This window comes from Idiotropiscis lumnitzeri, chromosome 3, assembly GCF_059441095.1.
Source record: "Idiotropiscis lumnitzeri isolate Australia: NSW breed Sydney's pygmy pipehorse chromosome 3, RoL_Ilum_1.0, whole genome shotgun sequence".
Classification (NCBI taxonomy): Eukaryota; Metazoa; Chordata; class Actinopteri; order Syngnathiformes; family Syngnathidae; genus Idiotropiscis; species Idiotropiscis lumnitzeri.
This window is the reverse complement of record NC_142393.1, coordinates 1,686,979-1,701,984: the sequence shown is the minus strand read 5'-3', so window position 1 is coordinate 1,701,984 and position 15,006 is coordinate 1,686,979. Positions and strand designations below refer to the sequence as shown.

The 15,006-nt window shown below is 44.5% G+C and overlaps 1 protein-coding gene across 7 annotated transcripts in view; it reads left to right on the top strand.

Moving 5' to 3' along the window:
• l1cama (L1 cell adhesion molecule, paralog a) overlaps positions 1-15,006 on the top strand; it is a 38,679-nt gene that overhangs the window by 19,812 nt on the left and 3,861 nt on the right. For 5 of the 7 annotated variants that reach the window (XR_015842431.1, XM_088289309.1, XM_088289310.1 and 2 more), the window contains exons 2-20: positions 1,512-1,750; positions 3,758-3,772; positions 5,746-5,848; positions 6,400-6,602; positions 8,137-8,259; positions 9,371-9,541; positions 9,969-10,083; positions 10,294-10,478; positions 11,358-11,489; positions 11,600-11,746; positions 11,985-12,096; positions 13,014-13,174; positions 13,279-13,438; positions 13,576-13,700; positions 13,791-13,892; positions 14,008-14,205; positions 14,284-14,354; positions 14,435-14,660; positions 14,741-14,856. Coding sequence is in view for 6 of the 7 variants with exons in the window: in XM_088289309.1 (XP_088145435.1) it covers positions 1,624-1,750; positions 3,758-3,772; positions 5,746-5,848; positions 6,400-6,602; positions 8,137-8,259; positions 9,371-9,541; positions 9,969-10,083; positions 10,294-10,478; positions 11,358-11,489; positions 11,600-11,746; positions 11,985-12,096; positions 13,014-13,174; positions 13,279-13,438; positions 13,576-13,700; positions 13,791-13,892; positions 14,008-14,205; positions 14,284-14,354; positions 14,435-14,660; positions 14,741-14,856 (2,592 nt within the window). In the remaining variant the exon portion in view is untranslated. The remainder of the gene's footprint in view (positions 1-1,511; positions 1,751-3,757; positions 3,773-5,745; positions 5,849-6,399; positions 6,603-8,136; positions 8,260-9,370; positions 9,542-9,968; positions 10,084-10,293; positions 10,479-11,357; positions 11,490-11,599; positions 11,747-11,984; positions 12,097-13,013; positions 13,175-13,278; positions 13,439-13,575; positions 13,701-13,790; positions 13,893-14,007; positions 14,206-14,283; positions 14,355-14,434; positions 14,661-14,740; positions 14,857-15,006) is intronic. The other 2 variants (XM_088289307.1, XM_088289311.1) reach the window with 2 other exon arrangements.

Sequence of the window (15,006 nt, the reverse complement as noted above, 5' to 3'; positions counted from 1 at the left end):
CGCTCTTTCTTCATTTTGAACGTGCTAATGATGATGTGTGCGAAGAGCTCTTTGTGTGCGATACGGAGCGATGCAAACAATCAGCGGGCTGCTCCTCGTGGTGCCACGGTGCGGGGAGAAGGGGGGGGGGGAATATGGCCAGGAACGGCTCCAAGGGTACAGATGGAGGATGGATCGACTCCTAGCAGGGCCGGTTTGCCACCCAGGAAGCCATCAATTCAGGAGAGGTCCTCAATAGACGGACTCTGGACTGGATCGGGACCCAGACTTTCACTTTACTTTACACGCCCAGGCCTCATCTATGATTATTTTCGACAAGACTTTCTGGGGCACGAGGCAGAACCTGAAAAGGAAACATAATGTGGCAAAGGCGACATGATGTACGACAACACTGAAGCGACGCGTGCTGTCATTGAAAGAAACCAGGAAATGACGAGACAACGAGGCACAAGTGGGCATGCCGCGAGTGACTGGAGGGAGGTGATTGGTTGACACGAGGAACCGGGCTGACGACAACAGCTGGTGACGGAAACCTAATGAACACACAAGACAGGAACAAGAGAAGTTGGGGAAGAAAGATGAAAAAATAAAACATATTTTTTTAAAAATACAAAAATCACCTAAAACAAAATGTAGTCAACAAAAAAGACGAATGCTTTTAAAGAAAAACAAAATGAATTTGTCTTGAAAATGTTGAGACATGTGAGACATACAACCGTGCCACATTTGCCAGAAAAATCATTGAACACGATCTCCGTTCAACTCACTACAGGTCTTTGCAATTTTTTTTCTAAGCATTATCAAGTGTACTTTGTCAAAAAAAATCTGAAATCACTTATTTATTTTTTTAAATAATTTATAGGAATCTGTAGGATTCTGTTACACACAAAAATTCAATGTGAATGTAAAGGTTTTTTATTTATTTATTTTTTTTACAAATGCTTCAAACTCAACATGAAACTAAACATTTACAAGATTGTTGCAATTTTATTTTTTATTTTTTTGTCATTTGGTGATGATGAAATTCTGTTATCGGGACCTCGATCAGATCGGAGCCGTAATCCTAAAATGGATCGCCTGCAGCATACACTCAGTGAAAACTACACTTGTTTTTTTTCACGGAACAAATGTACGAAATCCGTTTCATTTTGATTGACATCCTTCCAACTTTGCAACAGCGCCGCCAGGCCGACTCATCTTTCTTGAATTCTTATGATTGATTCACTTGATCACACATCTGTCCATCTCTGGCCCATTAGCCTCTTGTTGTTGTGGCGCGGTATTTTGTCCATCTGTCCAGCTCGTCCATCTGGCCCACTGGACATTTCCTGCTAATTAAGCAAATGGCCAGCCGCTCATTGTCGCTCTGCTTTTCCAGTTAACTCTCCATTGGTATATTAAGTCGCTGTCTCAGTCTGACCACATGGTGCACGCTCATGTTTCTCCCATTGTGACACATGGCCCCTGCAAGCCCCGCCCCCACCTAACCATTCTCTTTTTTTATGTGGCAGAAAGAAGACCAGCGGGAGGGCACGAGGGCCGCGGAGACCAGCCAAACGACGAGGCCTCCACTTGTGTGTGTGTGTGTGAGAGAGAGAGAGGACTTGAATGGGTCAGTGAGCAATGGCTGACGTGCAGCGACAGCAGGTTGGCAATAGGGGGCGATGCTCGGGCCTCCTCCCCGTCTTCCTCTTCCTCCTCTCCCTGGCAGTCCAGCCCAGCCAAGCAACCATCCAAATTCCCTCCAACTGTGAGTACACCATGATGTCATCTTGCAAGACGGATGCTTTCAGCAGTCACCAAATTGTTGCGCTAATTACATCACGTTGACTCAGCAACGGGTGCTAATAATTGTTTTTTCTTCACCGTGATTAATTAGTGGAGGAGCAGATTGAGCGCGTTGGTCTTCAGGGCTGGATTATTGTGCTTGCTTTTTCTTCCTCATCCAATTGTGTGTCTAATTACTTTCTAATTGATCCTGTCGTGGAGCATTGATTACTCCCACTATTGATCCGGTTCCTCCGAGCAAACCAGAATCCGACTGAGGAGTCATTTCATCAACAATGGAATTACTCGAAAGAAAAAAAAAACGCTGCAATTTTTGCTTCTCATCTGATCCCGAGTCTTCCTTTTTTGCTAATGCCAAGCCGTTTCCAAATCTTTGAAGTCAAATACCGCTTTAACATCCCAGCAAAATGTGCACGCCACTTCCCCTCGCACTACAAAACAAATCAATTCTCCAGTTGCATTTTACAGGAGAAGAATTGTTTTGAAGATTAACAGTAAACTAGAAGAATCGTCTTTGAATCTACGTGATGATTTTACAATCGTTTCAGGATTTTACTCAAGTAAATATCTTTTACACGCTTTGTAGAAGCAGAAAATGTCATTTGCTGCAATTAATTATCCTATAAAAACGCTAACCGCTTGATCGCACTTGCATACGATTATACCAGGCATGGGCAAACTATGGCCCGGGGGCTACATGCGGCCCGTTAAACGTTTTAATCCGGCCCACTTAACTTCAAAAAAGTAAATGCATAAACCTTGTTCCTGTTTTATTTTCCTTGTAATTCTGATGTGTCCCCACTAGGAGGCGTACTCTAAAAGAGAGATTTTGTTGTCACGGTTTTGTTCATTTTCATTTTAAATTAAAGCATGTTTTTGCTATAGACCACATGTATTTTTTTCTAAGCTGAGGTGAGGTGAGGTTATCAAAACACTCCATCCATCTGCTCCTGGTCCGGCCCCTCTGTCAAATTTTAGAACCCAAAAAAGTTTGCCCATCCCTGGATTAGATGATATTAATGTCCCGCACGGCAAGCGCATGATTTTGGGCATCTATGCCGCAGCCGATTATGTATCCGTCGAGAAGGAAGAAAAGAGGGTGGTCCAGCAAGTTTCGGTGCTGCTGATCTGGCAACGTGTCAAAACAGAAAGTGAAAGCATTCCAGTAACTGCATTTGTTGCTCGTCTTGATGGAAAGTGCTTGCAGTGAGTCATTGTCCTTCACCACCCACGCACGCACGCTCGTGCACAAGCAAGCACGGCGTCAATGCAGATGAAAAGCTGGTAAATACACCAATCTGATTTCCTCAGGTGGGTGTCGGGGGGGTTTATCGAGTGGTCGATGATGTAGAGGAGGAGGAAGGAAGAGGAAGAGTAGGCAAAAGATGTAAAAGGTCAAGGGTGTCCCTTGCCTTTCAATTTGCGAGCTGGTGACATGTCAATGGGAGTCATTGTTGAGGATCAATGCGTTTGAATGTGTATTGGGAGGGGGGGGGGCGTTCAGTTACACAAGACAGTTGTGTGTCATTAATTATATTGTTGTTGCATCTCAAGGTACAATTGAATTTTCTGATTTGGATCAATTTGAAAGGCAGTCAAGTGGCAACCATTATAAAAAAAAAAATCAACTGTAATAACTCTGAACTCAATGAAGCAAAATGATCCAAGCGCTGTCCTGTCCTGTCCTGTTCTGTGATTAGCCAGTCTGTTTTACCAGGACATGGCCAGTCAAAATCAATCCAATGAAAGGAATCAATCAAATCAATAAAACTCAAAAATCAAGTTTGATGCATCTTCCTTTTTCTCTGAATCGTTTCCCATCTTTGCTTCTATTCACACTTTGACTGTCAGCATTTGAAAGGACGGCTGTCTCTCTAATCTGCACATGTTTAAATCTCTCTTGAGAACTGTAACTAAACCCTTTTCTCCCTCATGCCTGCTCTCTTGTCTCCACTGTGGACTACAAAAGACCACATAAGTGACCGTAAGTGCTTTGAATGTTACTGACCCATCTTTGGTAATGCAGGCGCTGGCATTGCCGCTTGTAAACACTTTTGTTATGCCGCTGGGGTTATTTTCCATCCACCGCACAGTCGAGGAAAAAAAAAAAAAAAGGAGGGTGGGGAGAGTTTACACTGTGCTGCACTTTAATGACTCCAGAATTTGCAATGTTGTGCTTGTGCATCTGTCTCAGTGTCCTTGCATGTCGTGCGTGCGTGTGCGTGTGCGTGTGGGTGTGTGTGCGTGTGGGGGTGCGTGCGTGTGCGTGTGGGTGTGTGAAGCTCTCGGTAGTCAAATGGGCAGCGTGGGGAAATCAAAGCTCCACCCTTCTCTGCTCAGCCCCAAGCCTGAACTTTAATCTGATCAGGAAGTGGCTTATTAGCTTTCATTGCATTCCCTCACTCTCTCACTACCTTTTGGTCGATTTTCTGTCTCCGTCGGGCCGCTACATCACCGCCGCGCATCATTCTACTCGGCTGCCACGGCAACGGAAACCTCTTTATCCTTTGTGACTCGCTCGACATCCTACTACTCTCCTTTACCTGACTCTCTCTCGGCTGGCGAGTCACATCTTTGAAGCGCATTCCGGCTCCCGACTCATTTATTTAGCCATTGGCCACTTTAATAGGTACACCTGCTCAATCCAATCCGAATCTAATGCCAAATTGTTTCCTTTACAAGGAACTATTATTCATATTAACACAAAAGCAAAACGAAAGCTTGAATATTGTGACGTTGCGTGGTGGCAACATCAGCTTTGGGGCTCTTTTTCCTCATCTGAAACTGGGACAGTAGTCAAGGTGCAGGGAAAAAATGATCCAAATAAATTCGACACAAAACCTTCAGGCTTCTTCTAAAAAAACAACTGCAAAAACAGGACAGTAAACGCCGACGAGAACCGCTAGAACACTTTAAATTCTAGAAGTGGAACACTTTAAATATGTCCATGTGTGCTGACTTTCATTTAACATTAGTTCCATTTATCTTTAATTTGACTCCCCCTCTTGAACAAAACTTTTTTTCTCATTCAAAGCTGAAAAGGTTTTGAAATGTTTATCTATTTTTTTCTTTCATTTTGAACCTAGGCTGCGACGGTGACAATATTGAAAGAGAAAGATGATGATTTTCTAAAAATGGCCTCTTCAAATCCCTGTTGAATGAGGCTGCATCCATTTTGCTTTCCCCTCAACCAATTTCGTCCTCCACCTACATGACACTCCTTCTCTTGGGACTCCGTCCTCATTCTATTGACCAAATATATCGTTATTGGCAGCTGCTGACCTAAAAATAATTGGCATCTCTGCGCCTTCGGGTCATTGCAATGTATGCATTACCCTGGGGTAATATGCGTCAAAGCACTAGTTAAGGCACGCGTGATGAAATGAACCAAATACTGCAGCACAGCCTTACAATAATGCTACCCTTAGAAAGAGATCAAAATTAGGTTAAAAAAAACAACAATAATAAAGTTACTTTTTAAATCAAGTGGACTAATAAATTTAGTTTGTTACCGCCACACTTATTAAGTTAAAGACGTAATATTTAAGATTTGTCAAAAACATTTATTCTGTATCCCTGCATCTTTTTCGGAATCACCTTCCTTTTTGCTCAAACTTTTTTATCTGCATAACTGTCATACTGCCCTCTGGTGGCACATACAAGAAGGTGCCGAATTAATCATGACGCACAAACGGTTGGCGCTATTTTTTTTAAATACATTATTATAGAGTGCGTATAATAAAAAAAACACACACACACATTACAATTTATTTCACACATTAAACATTAATTTCAATGGGGGAGTGTTTTGAGTTGTTACGGAACTGGTTGAAGTCTCAAAGCACCACTCTTCGGTATCTTTGAGCTTGGAGGAGTTCAACTGAATTCTTTCCCCAAAGTGTCGCCTTCACAACATTGTGTGTTTTTTTTATGTTTTTTTTTTTTTTATCCTTGCAGTCAAGAAGCCTCCTGTTATTGTCACGCAGCCCGAGTCCGTCACAGTCTTCAGCGTCGAAGATCTCGTCATGACCTGCGAAGCCTCAGGAAACCCGCCGCCCATGTTCGTATGCACGCTCACTCACTCACTCTGACTCTCACTCTCACTCATTGTCTCTCACTCTAGTAGTCTTACACGCTCTCACTTGCTCACTCCCTCACTTATTCACTCTCTCGCGCACACATGCAAATGCACTGTCTCTCTCTTTTTTTTGTCTCCCTGTCACACAGTCTCATACTCTCTCACGCCGGACTCAACCTGTATCTCACTCTGTCGCTCCCTCTCTCTTTTCCCCCCCTTTCTCTCAGTCTCACACACACACTGATTTAGACTTTCAGGGTGACTTTCAGTCTCCGTGTTGATTAGTTCATCATGAGAGGAAAGCATCTCTCTGTCACAATTCTGTCATCAACAAAGGACGAATGTGACGAAGCAATCTCTCTAAGTGGAAGACTGAAGCGGTTGCCAAGTAAAGGATGAATTTCACAATGAGACTTAATAAGCTCTGGAGTCCTCCCGGGGATTTAATTTATTTGCGTCCTCAAATTTAGTCACATAAGGACATGCAGTTATTGAAGTCACAACTCACATTTGGTGTTTTGATTTTGTTGCAGCTTCCGATGGACCAAGGACGGAGAGGAGTTTGACCCGGGCACTGACCCGGAGCTGAAGGTGGCTGAGCGCTCGGGTTCATTCGCCTTCTACACCCTCAGCAACACAGTGGACTCCCTGAAGCAGTACCAGGGCAAATACGTGTGCTACGCGTCCAACGAGCTTGGCACGGCCGTCTCCAATGAGGCCACGCTCAACACTGATGGTGAGAAGACACCTGGCTTTCATTCATCACAAAATGACTGCTTAGAAAATATAGAATGAGCCCATTGGGTATCGTATCCAAACTGTATGATTCACTTCAGTAAATGAAAGTAATTAATACATTTAGTTTGGCCAAAAGATACTATTTAAATTAGTAGAATATGTTAAAGTATATTTAAATATTTTAAGTTGGGAGTTTCTTCAAATTTGCATTCATAAAAAAAAATAGTGAGGTGGACACAAATGACTGGCATAACGCCCAGAGGTGTGTGTGTGTTTTATTTCAGCTAATATTCTAAATGAGTACTCCACTTCATAAGCCTGATATCTATGAAATGTATTCGAGATGCTTGAGCGCTTCTACAAATGAGCTCACGCAAGCTAATTGTCTGTTTGCAGGCAATAGCAGATCTGTGTGATGTCGAGTTGTCCCGCTTTCTAAAGAGCTCATTTGTTTGTAAATGAAGACTCGCACTGGGACAACACGGCAACGCCACCTACAACATAATGACATGCAAGAACATGATCATCAGCACACACAAATACACACCTACGCAAGTGGAATGCAAAGAGCACCTTTGCGTATCCATCCACCCCCGTGGCTGGATCTCTCCAGGGCGACCTCCTTCATTCACCGTTTCCCTGACAACCGTTTCCCCAGAAACACTCGTGAGCTGATGTCATGCGAAGCCCTCCTCAGTGGCTCCCGCGGGGTTTTGCACGATGAGAAGAGCAAATATAGCGCGCTCAACTCCCAAATCACGTTGTTCCACTTCCTCCAGACAAAAGAGGCGCTTTCGTCAACTCCTCCACCCTCCTTGGAAATGAGGCGTGTCAGGCCTCGTTGCCGAAATCATGTTGACATGATGAAGTTGTGCTGGTGACCTGACAATTTTTTCGTGAAACTGTTTGCATAATTTATGCTTTGACGTGAGCAATCATTTGAGATAGAAGTGCTTTTAGTATGTCTTTAAAACAACTCCATCGCATTACCCTAATAAAGTCAGTTTTGCTGAACGCTCACAAGCAATGCAAAAGGCCATAGACGGGCTAACGAATGGTGTCAGTGTTGCCTTGTTACACTTTCAGCCAAGGATACGTGAATACAAATGGAGCAACACACGTAGACGGACAATCCTCACAGGCATATATTCTTCGTCCTTTGCGAACACACCAGAAGGAGCAGCGCAATGTCCAGTGAATTGAACCGAAAAATGTCACCAAAACTGCATATTTACATTCTGTCTACAGTAATTATTTCATCACTGCATATTGTTAATATATTATCATAGAGTGCTGCTTTTTTACATTTTTTTCATTTATCTGGAAGGCTGGAACACAATAATGGCATTTCCATTCTTTTTAGTCGGGCAAGATAAATTGAGGTACAAATGTTTTAAGCTACAAAAGTGGCCACAGAACAAATGAAGCTTTTATGGCAAGGCCCCCCTGTATACGTACAGTAGAGGTGGTTGTAAACATATTCCACCGCATGTTGGTGCTCTTCTCATGAGTGAATATTTCCCCCCTTTCAGCCCCACCGTCGCAGCAGAAAGAGAAAAAGGTCCACGTGAAGTCTGATGAGGGAAGCAGTATTGTTCTGAAGTGCAATCCTCCTCAGAGCTCCATGGAGCCCATCATTCACTGGATGGACTGGAGTGAGTATGCTACACTGGCATTATGTCCATTTTCCTCGACGAGTCAGCAAAATATTGCGGTTGCGGAGTGGATGTCAATCCTGTGGACTTTTTTTTTTTTAATGAAGCCATTCTTAAAAATATAATGTATATTTATCACACTTCTTCCATGAAGCATTTACTGACAATATCGTAGAAGCAAATGCTCCCACTTAATTAATCAACAAAAACTCATGTAGGTAATAAGTTTTTATGGGTCATTCTTGTTACTTAAAAAAAAAGCGCTTACTTTTTTTAGGTGGGGGGGGCGGTTGAAAACACTCACAAAGGCGAAATTCTTCTAAGGCTCAAGTTTTTTGGAGTACGTTTACCACGTCATGAGTTACTCTTATGCAAATACGACGATATCTTCTCTGTCTGCCAGGATGGCCGAGTGGTCTAAGGCGCCGCGTTCAGGACCCAGTCTCCCCAGGAGGCCTGGGTTCGAATCTCGAATTTCCCCATTGTGGGACTAATAAAGGGCAAATTATTGGCTGCCAGGATGGCCGAGTGGTCTAAGGCGCCGCGTTCCGGACCCAGTCTCCCCAGGAGGCCTGGGTTCGAATCTCGAATTTCCCCATTGTGGGACTAATAAAGGCATTATTATTATTATCATTATTATTTTGCTTCGCAGGTGAAATACGTCAAAGATCCACTATTCAAACAGATGCGCTAACATCTACGAATTCGAAAATGATCCACAAAAAAGAGGAGTTCTTACTTCACACTTTTATCAGTAGTTTTAACAGCTTGCACTAAACAATCGAGAATAATCAACGTATTTATGAGGAAATATGAACCCATTCAAAATCTTTGATCAACACAAACTTATTATAAACTTATTATTGACTCTTCAAGCCATGACAAAGGTTGACACACAAGCTTGTGGAGTCTTATCACAAACACAAATGCAGAAGACGCTTACGCCAACCGTCCGCTCTTTAGTCAGCATCCGCACCCGAGATGGCGTCGCCTAAATTTTATTCTCCTTGACTGATTTCTCCTGGTCTAAGTGTGCCAAAGAGGCCTCTCCTCACCACAAGTGGACATGGGTCGCCAATGAATTGTCCTGTGGTCTGACGTCTCCTTGCAGAACTCCGCCACATCCAACTGAGTGAGCGCGTGGTGGTGGGCAAGGATGGCAACCTGTACTTCGCTCACCTGAAAACCTCCGACAGCAGGGATGACTACACGTGCAACGTCCAGTATCTGGCAACTCGCACCATTCTGGCGAAGGAACCGGTCACTCTGACCGTCAACCCGTGTAAGTTGTCAAGATCAACGGAAAAACGGCATGAAAATGCGCGTTCTTCTCTAATGGCCTCTTAGAACGATTGCCTTGGAGACGCAAGCGGCGAAGCACAAGGTCCTGCAGCAATGGATTCTACTGATTTACATTGGCCTCCGTTCTCTGAATTGTGTTCACAATTTTCAGGGGATTTGTGCAGTGTTAAGATTTTGAATTACCAGCGCTGGGGGGCTGACTGGCAAAAAAGGGTCAAGTGCCCAGCTCCGTTAATTACGATGAATATGAAAGTCTATCCTCAAATACAGTGAACGCAAACCGTAAATATAAACAAACGCATCATTTGTCTGTGGTTGTTCAACACATCTTGTGCGTAATATGTCAGATTTCAAATCTGTGTTTAAAACATTTCAGTAAATTCCAAAACATCATGTTTGTGTTTCAGCCAACTCCGTGCTGCGGAACAGAAGGCCCCACATGATGAGACCTACTGGAAGCCACAGCACTTACCACGCACTCAGGGGCCAGACCATCGAGCTCGAGTGCATCGTCCAAGGCTAGTGAGTGTCTAAGTGTGTGCGCACTCTATTTGCTGCAGTAGGCTGAAATGGATAGGAAACCTGGAGACGCACCTTTCTATCAAATCGACCTTCAACATCCGCTCAACGCTGCCATTACTTTTGCTTTTTGTACTCTCCGGCTAACTTGGCTTCTTACATCTCCTTTTGCTTTCTCTCATTTCTAATCACCCATCCATTCTTTTGCCTCAGTCCAACTCCCAAAGTCTTGTGGGTTAGGAAGGACGGCGAGCTGTCTGAAACGCGGACTGCCAAAGAAATGTTTGACCGCCGTCTGCGCTTCACCAATATCTCAGAGAGCGATGCCGGCGAGTATCAGTGTCTTGCTGAGAATTCCCAAGGGAAGACTGTACACACTTACACTGTGGCAGTGGAAGGTACGTCAAACGCACACACACACACACACACGTAACCAGCAGTATTTAAATGCGCACCCCACAAACCACATCTGACAAAGATGACGCACCTCGCTCCCCTGAGATGTCCTAAAAAAAATAAATAATGAAAAAAAAAAAGCTGATCAATACATAAATAAATAAATACAATTTGAATTTAAGCTTTGAACAATAAAACTGCTAGAAGATTTTAAAGTAGTCTCACTTGGTTGCCCGCTTCTGTTTGCTTGTCTTAATGCCCACTTATCGGCAAATGGAAACAGGCATTTTATTTTTCCCTTACTCACCCAGGGTGAATATTCCACCATAGTTTCAGCAAAGCTCCAGACGAGCAAGGTCAGCGCAAGGCCAAAGGGTTGAGGCCACTATGTGCGTGGGCGAGTGGACGGTTAAATGATTGAAACCTCGTCAGTCACGCCTTCTGTCATCGGTTGGTTTCTTCAGGGACAGTGTTTGTTTTTGTTTTTGTTTTTTTTCAAAATCAAATTAGAAGAACAAGAAGCAGACAGAGGGATGTTTTTTTGTCCCCCCCACAGACCATTTTGCTGATGTCAGGCCATATTAACACTTATAACAAATATGACAAATTTGTTGTATTTTATTTATTTATTTTTTTATTTGCAAACTCCCTCTTGAAACATGAATCCCATTTTCTAGAGGAAGCGAGTAATGCAAATGGGCACCGTAGATTTTCTTCGTTTTTGGCACACTAGCACGCCATCGTGGCATTTTAAATCTCCATGGACGCATGCACCAGTTTAGCGAGTCTTGCTAGTCTACATTGTTTCAGTCATGTTTTTATTCTTATGTAAATTGTTATGGCAATTAAAAAACTCACGTAATTATGATTTGATTCGCTAGCTGCTCCATACTGGACTAAAGAGCCGGTCAGTATGTTATACGCTCCCGGTGAAAATGTCCGACTTGACTGCCAGGCAGAGGGCATCCCCACTCCAAGCATCACTTGGACCATCAACGGGATCCCTCTCTCATGTCAGTACGCACGCAAATGCACGCAGGTACACGTAAAGCATCTTGCACGTGATTTCTTGCTTATTGGTTTTATTTTCTTCGTTTTTTTTTTTTTTTCTTTTTTTAAACAGCGACTGACAAAGACTCCAGACGCACTCTGACCCCGGGCGGCTCACTTATCTTGAAGGACGTCAATTTTGGAGACACGGCCATCTACCAGTGCAAGGCCTCCAACAAGCACGGAGCCATTCTCTCAAACACCAACGTTTATGTCATTGGTAAAGTTTCACGATTTCATGGTACTTCTCGTAGCGCCGATGGCAAAAGTACGAGTACGAGTTCTCATCTAGTTCTCATTCCTGCATGTCGTCCCAAGCAAAAAGGGCTTGCCCCTCCCATACTTTTAGCATACAATTGTCCAAAATGGCTTGAGATGGAGACAGCCGTATGTGGCAACACACCAGGCCAGTAAAACCTTCGATACATTCCGTGTCTCATCTGCCTTTGCTGTTTCAGAGCTGCCGCCGCAGATCCTAACCGAGGATGGCAACTCTTACACAGTGACTGAAGGCCAGAAGGTTTTGCTGGAGTGCGACAGCTTCGGATCTCCCAAACCAAAAGTCACATGGTGAGACACTCAAGCCACTCATTGCACTCTCCGACCTTCTTTTTTTTTATGTCACGGTTTCTCATTTGAGTTGGTGAGTTGGTGGCGTCTGATGCATTTCATTAGCAGCCAAACACTTTTGCATCTGGAGTGTGATTAATGCCGGCTGGCGCCCATCCAAGATGGCAAACACTCGTTGTAATCCGTCCATTTTCTGTGGCTCTTATCCTCATCCGGGTGAGCACAAGAGCCAGTCCCAGCTGACTTTGGGCGACCTTGGACCGGGTGTCAGCCAATCACAGGACACATACAAATCATCGTTCACATTCGCACCTGCAGGCAATAGAAGAGCCAGTGCTTCTCAAATAGTGGGGCGGGCCCCCAGGGAGGGGGGGGGCGTGGTGCGATGCTGCGATGCTGAGGGAGAGCATACTTTTTTTTCTACCGTACTGCAATAAAGTGTAATTGCACATCCACTCCACTAGTTGGCAGCGGCGCTCTCATTGGCTAATGTGCGCAGCCAGTATTAACTCTACAGTGTGGGTTTGATTTGCAACGAAAATGCTATTATTTATAGTTACGTGGGTGGTGGGGTGGGGCGCAAATTATTTTCTCCTTGCAACAAGGGGCATAACAGAAAATAATTGAGAAGCACTGACTGGAGGTGGCGGTGCTAACCGCAAGATCACCGTGCCTCATTATTTGTATTATTTCTTAAAATGGAGGCGCTTTCTCCCTGAATTCCATTCCCACTTTCGCAAGTAATGGCTGACACATACGGTGCCACTGCAACCAGTAGCCATCCATGGCCTTGTTTATTTTGATCGCCTTCTTCAAAATCTTTGCATCTTCTGACAGTGGAAATTGCAACAAACTGCTGCATTATTGAAGTATATCGTATTCTCAAAAATTATTTGTGGCTATTTTCTTTTGTCCAGGCACAGTGGCAGTGCCTACTCCCTTCTGGCTGATTCCAGAATTAACCCTCTTACCACCGGAGGTCTGGAAATCTTCAATGTCACGCAAGACGATGAGGGCTTCTACACGTGCTCTGTGCACAACACCAATCTGTCCATCAGTGCACAGCTGGAGGTGCTCAGTGAGTGATACACACACACACACACACACACACACACACACACACACACCTAGACACATAGTGAGCACGCCTCAGCATCTCTTTTTCTTTCTTTTCTCTTGCAGACAGAACAGTGATCCTGTCCCCTCCGCAAGCTCTGAAGGTGCAGCCTGGACAGACTGCCATCTTCACCTGTCTCTCGCTTGTCGACCCCAAACTGGCCTCTCCACTTCTTCAGTGGAGAAAGAACGACCACAAGCTGTTTGCGTCTAGCAGCGATCTAAAGTTAGACATCACGCAACTATAATTTGTTGTTTCATCAATGCAAATCTAAAACATCAGCAACAGCATGTACTGGGCTACTCAATACTGGACCCAAAATAGTCTCGCCTAAGATATTTATCTGAATCTCCTTCTTTTAGATACACATTTGAAGGACCAGACTTGATTATCTCGAATACCAAAGCTGAAGATGAAGGAAACTACACGTGCCAGGTTATCACGAATCTGGACATGGCCGAAGCAACTGGCACACTCACTCTACATGGTGAGCTCACCACTTTATGATCCCGCTTAAAAACTGAACAAGCGCAAAGCACTTTAGTCACGCATTGATAATACATCTTATCATCTACAGATCGTCCGGACCCTCCCGCTCTTCTGCATCTTACGCAACCTAAAAGGCGCACGGTCACCCTCGGTTGGACTCCTGGAGATGAACACAACAGCCCTGTGATAGGTTGGTATCGACGCGTACTTGTTGAGATGATTGACCTTTTTGCCAAGACCTCATCCGCATCCTGGATGTTTCCGTAGGGCTCCATTCAAGCCTTCGTCTTTCTTTCTCTCTGCAGAGTATGTGATTGAGTTTGAGGATCAGGTCTCAAATGAGCGAGGTTGGGAAGAGTTGAGCAGAGTATCGGGGAATCGGGACCACGCCAGTCTGTCTCTGTGGCCCTACATGTCGTACCGTTTCCGTGTCATTGCCATCAACGAGGTGGGCAAGAGTGCGCCGAGCAATCCGTCTGAAATTCACAATACAGCCGCTGAAGGTTCGAGTCACACATTTGGAATGTTTATAGTCACGCTTTTGTGTTGCCGTAGTTTAACCGAAAACCTTATGACCACAGCACCAAACGATAACCCCGAAGATGTCAGAAGCGAGTCCTCTGATCCAGATACGCTCGTCATCACCTGGGAGGTACCAGACGGGCAATTGCCTGACGCAACAGCAACTATTTTTCAAAGCTTTTTCATGAGTTCGTATTCCTCCTATGACAGGAAATGGACAAACGAGACTTTAACGGACCTGACTTCAAGTACCGCGTCCTGTGGAGGCGCGTGGTGGGCAGCGGTCCCGATTGGCACCCCAACTACACAACTGCGCCGCCATTAGTTGTCAGTAAGGTCGGCAACTTCTCTGCATTTGAGATCAAAGTGCAGGCGGTCAATGAAAAGGGGGAGGGACCGGAGCCAGATCCTGTCATTGGCTACTCGGGCGAGGATTGTAAGTCATTTCTCTCGTTTCTGTGACTCACAATATTTGTATGTTAGGTTGTGTGCATATATTTTGCCTTTGTGCCGTAGTTCCACTGGAGGCCCCCATGAATGTGGGCATTGACGTACTGAACAGCACTGCCATCAAGGTGACCTGGTCCGCAATAGACAGAGAGACGGTCAGAGGTCATCTGCTCGGCTACAAGGTAACGATCTAATAATTATGCATTTGAAATGAACATTAACAATCACGCTTTGCCTCAATTTGTCAGTCAAATGAGACGTCATAAACCTCAGTAAGAAAAGAGTGAATTGTGCCCTCTTGGATAGGAGCAATGTTGTGCTTTGGGAGGTGA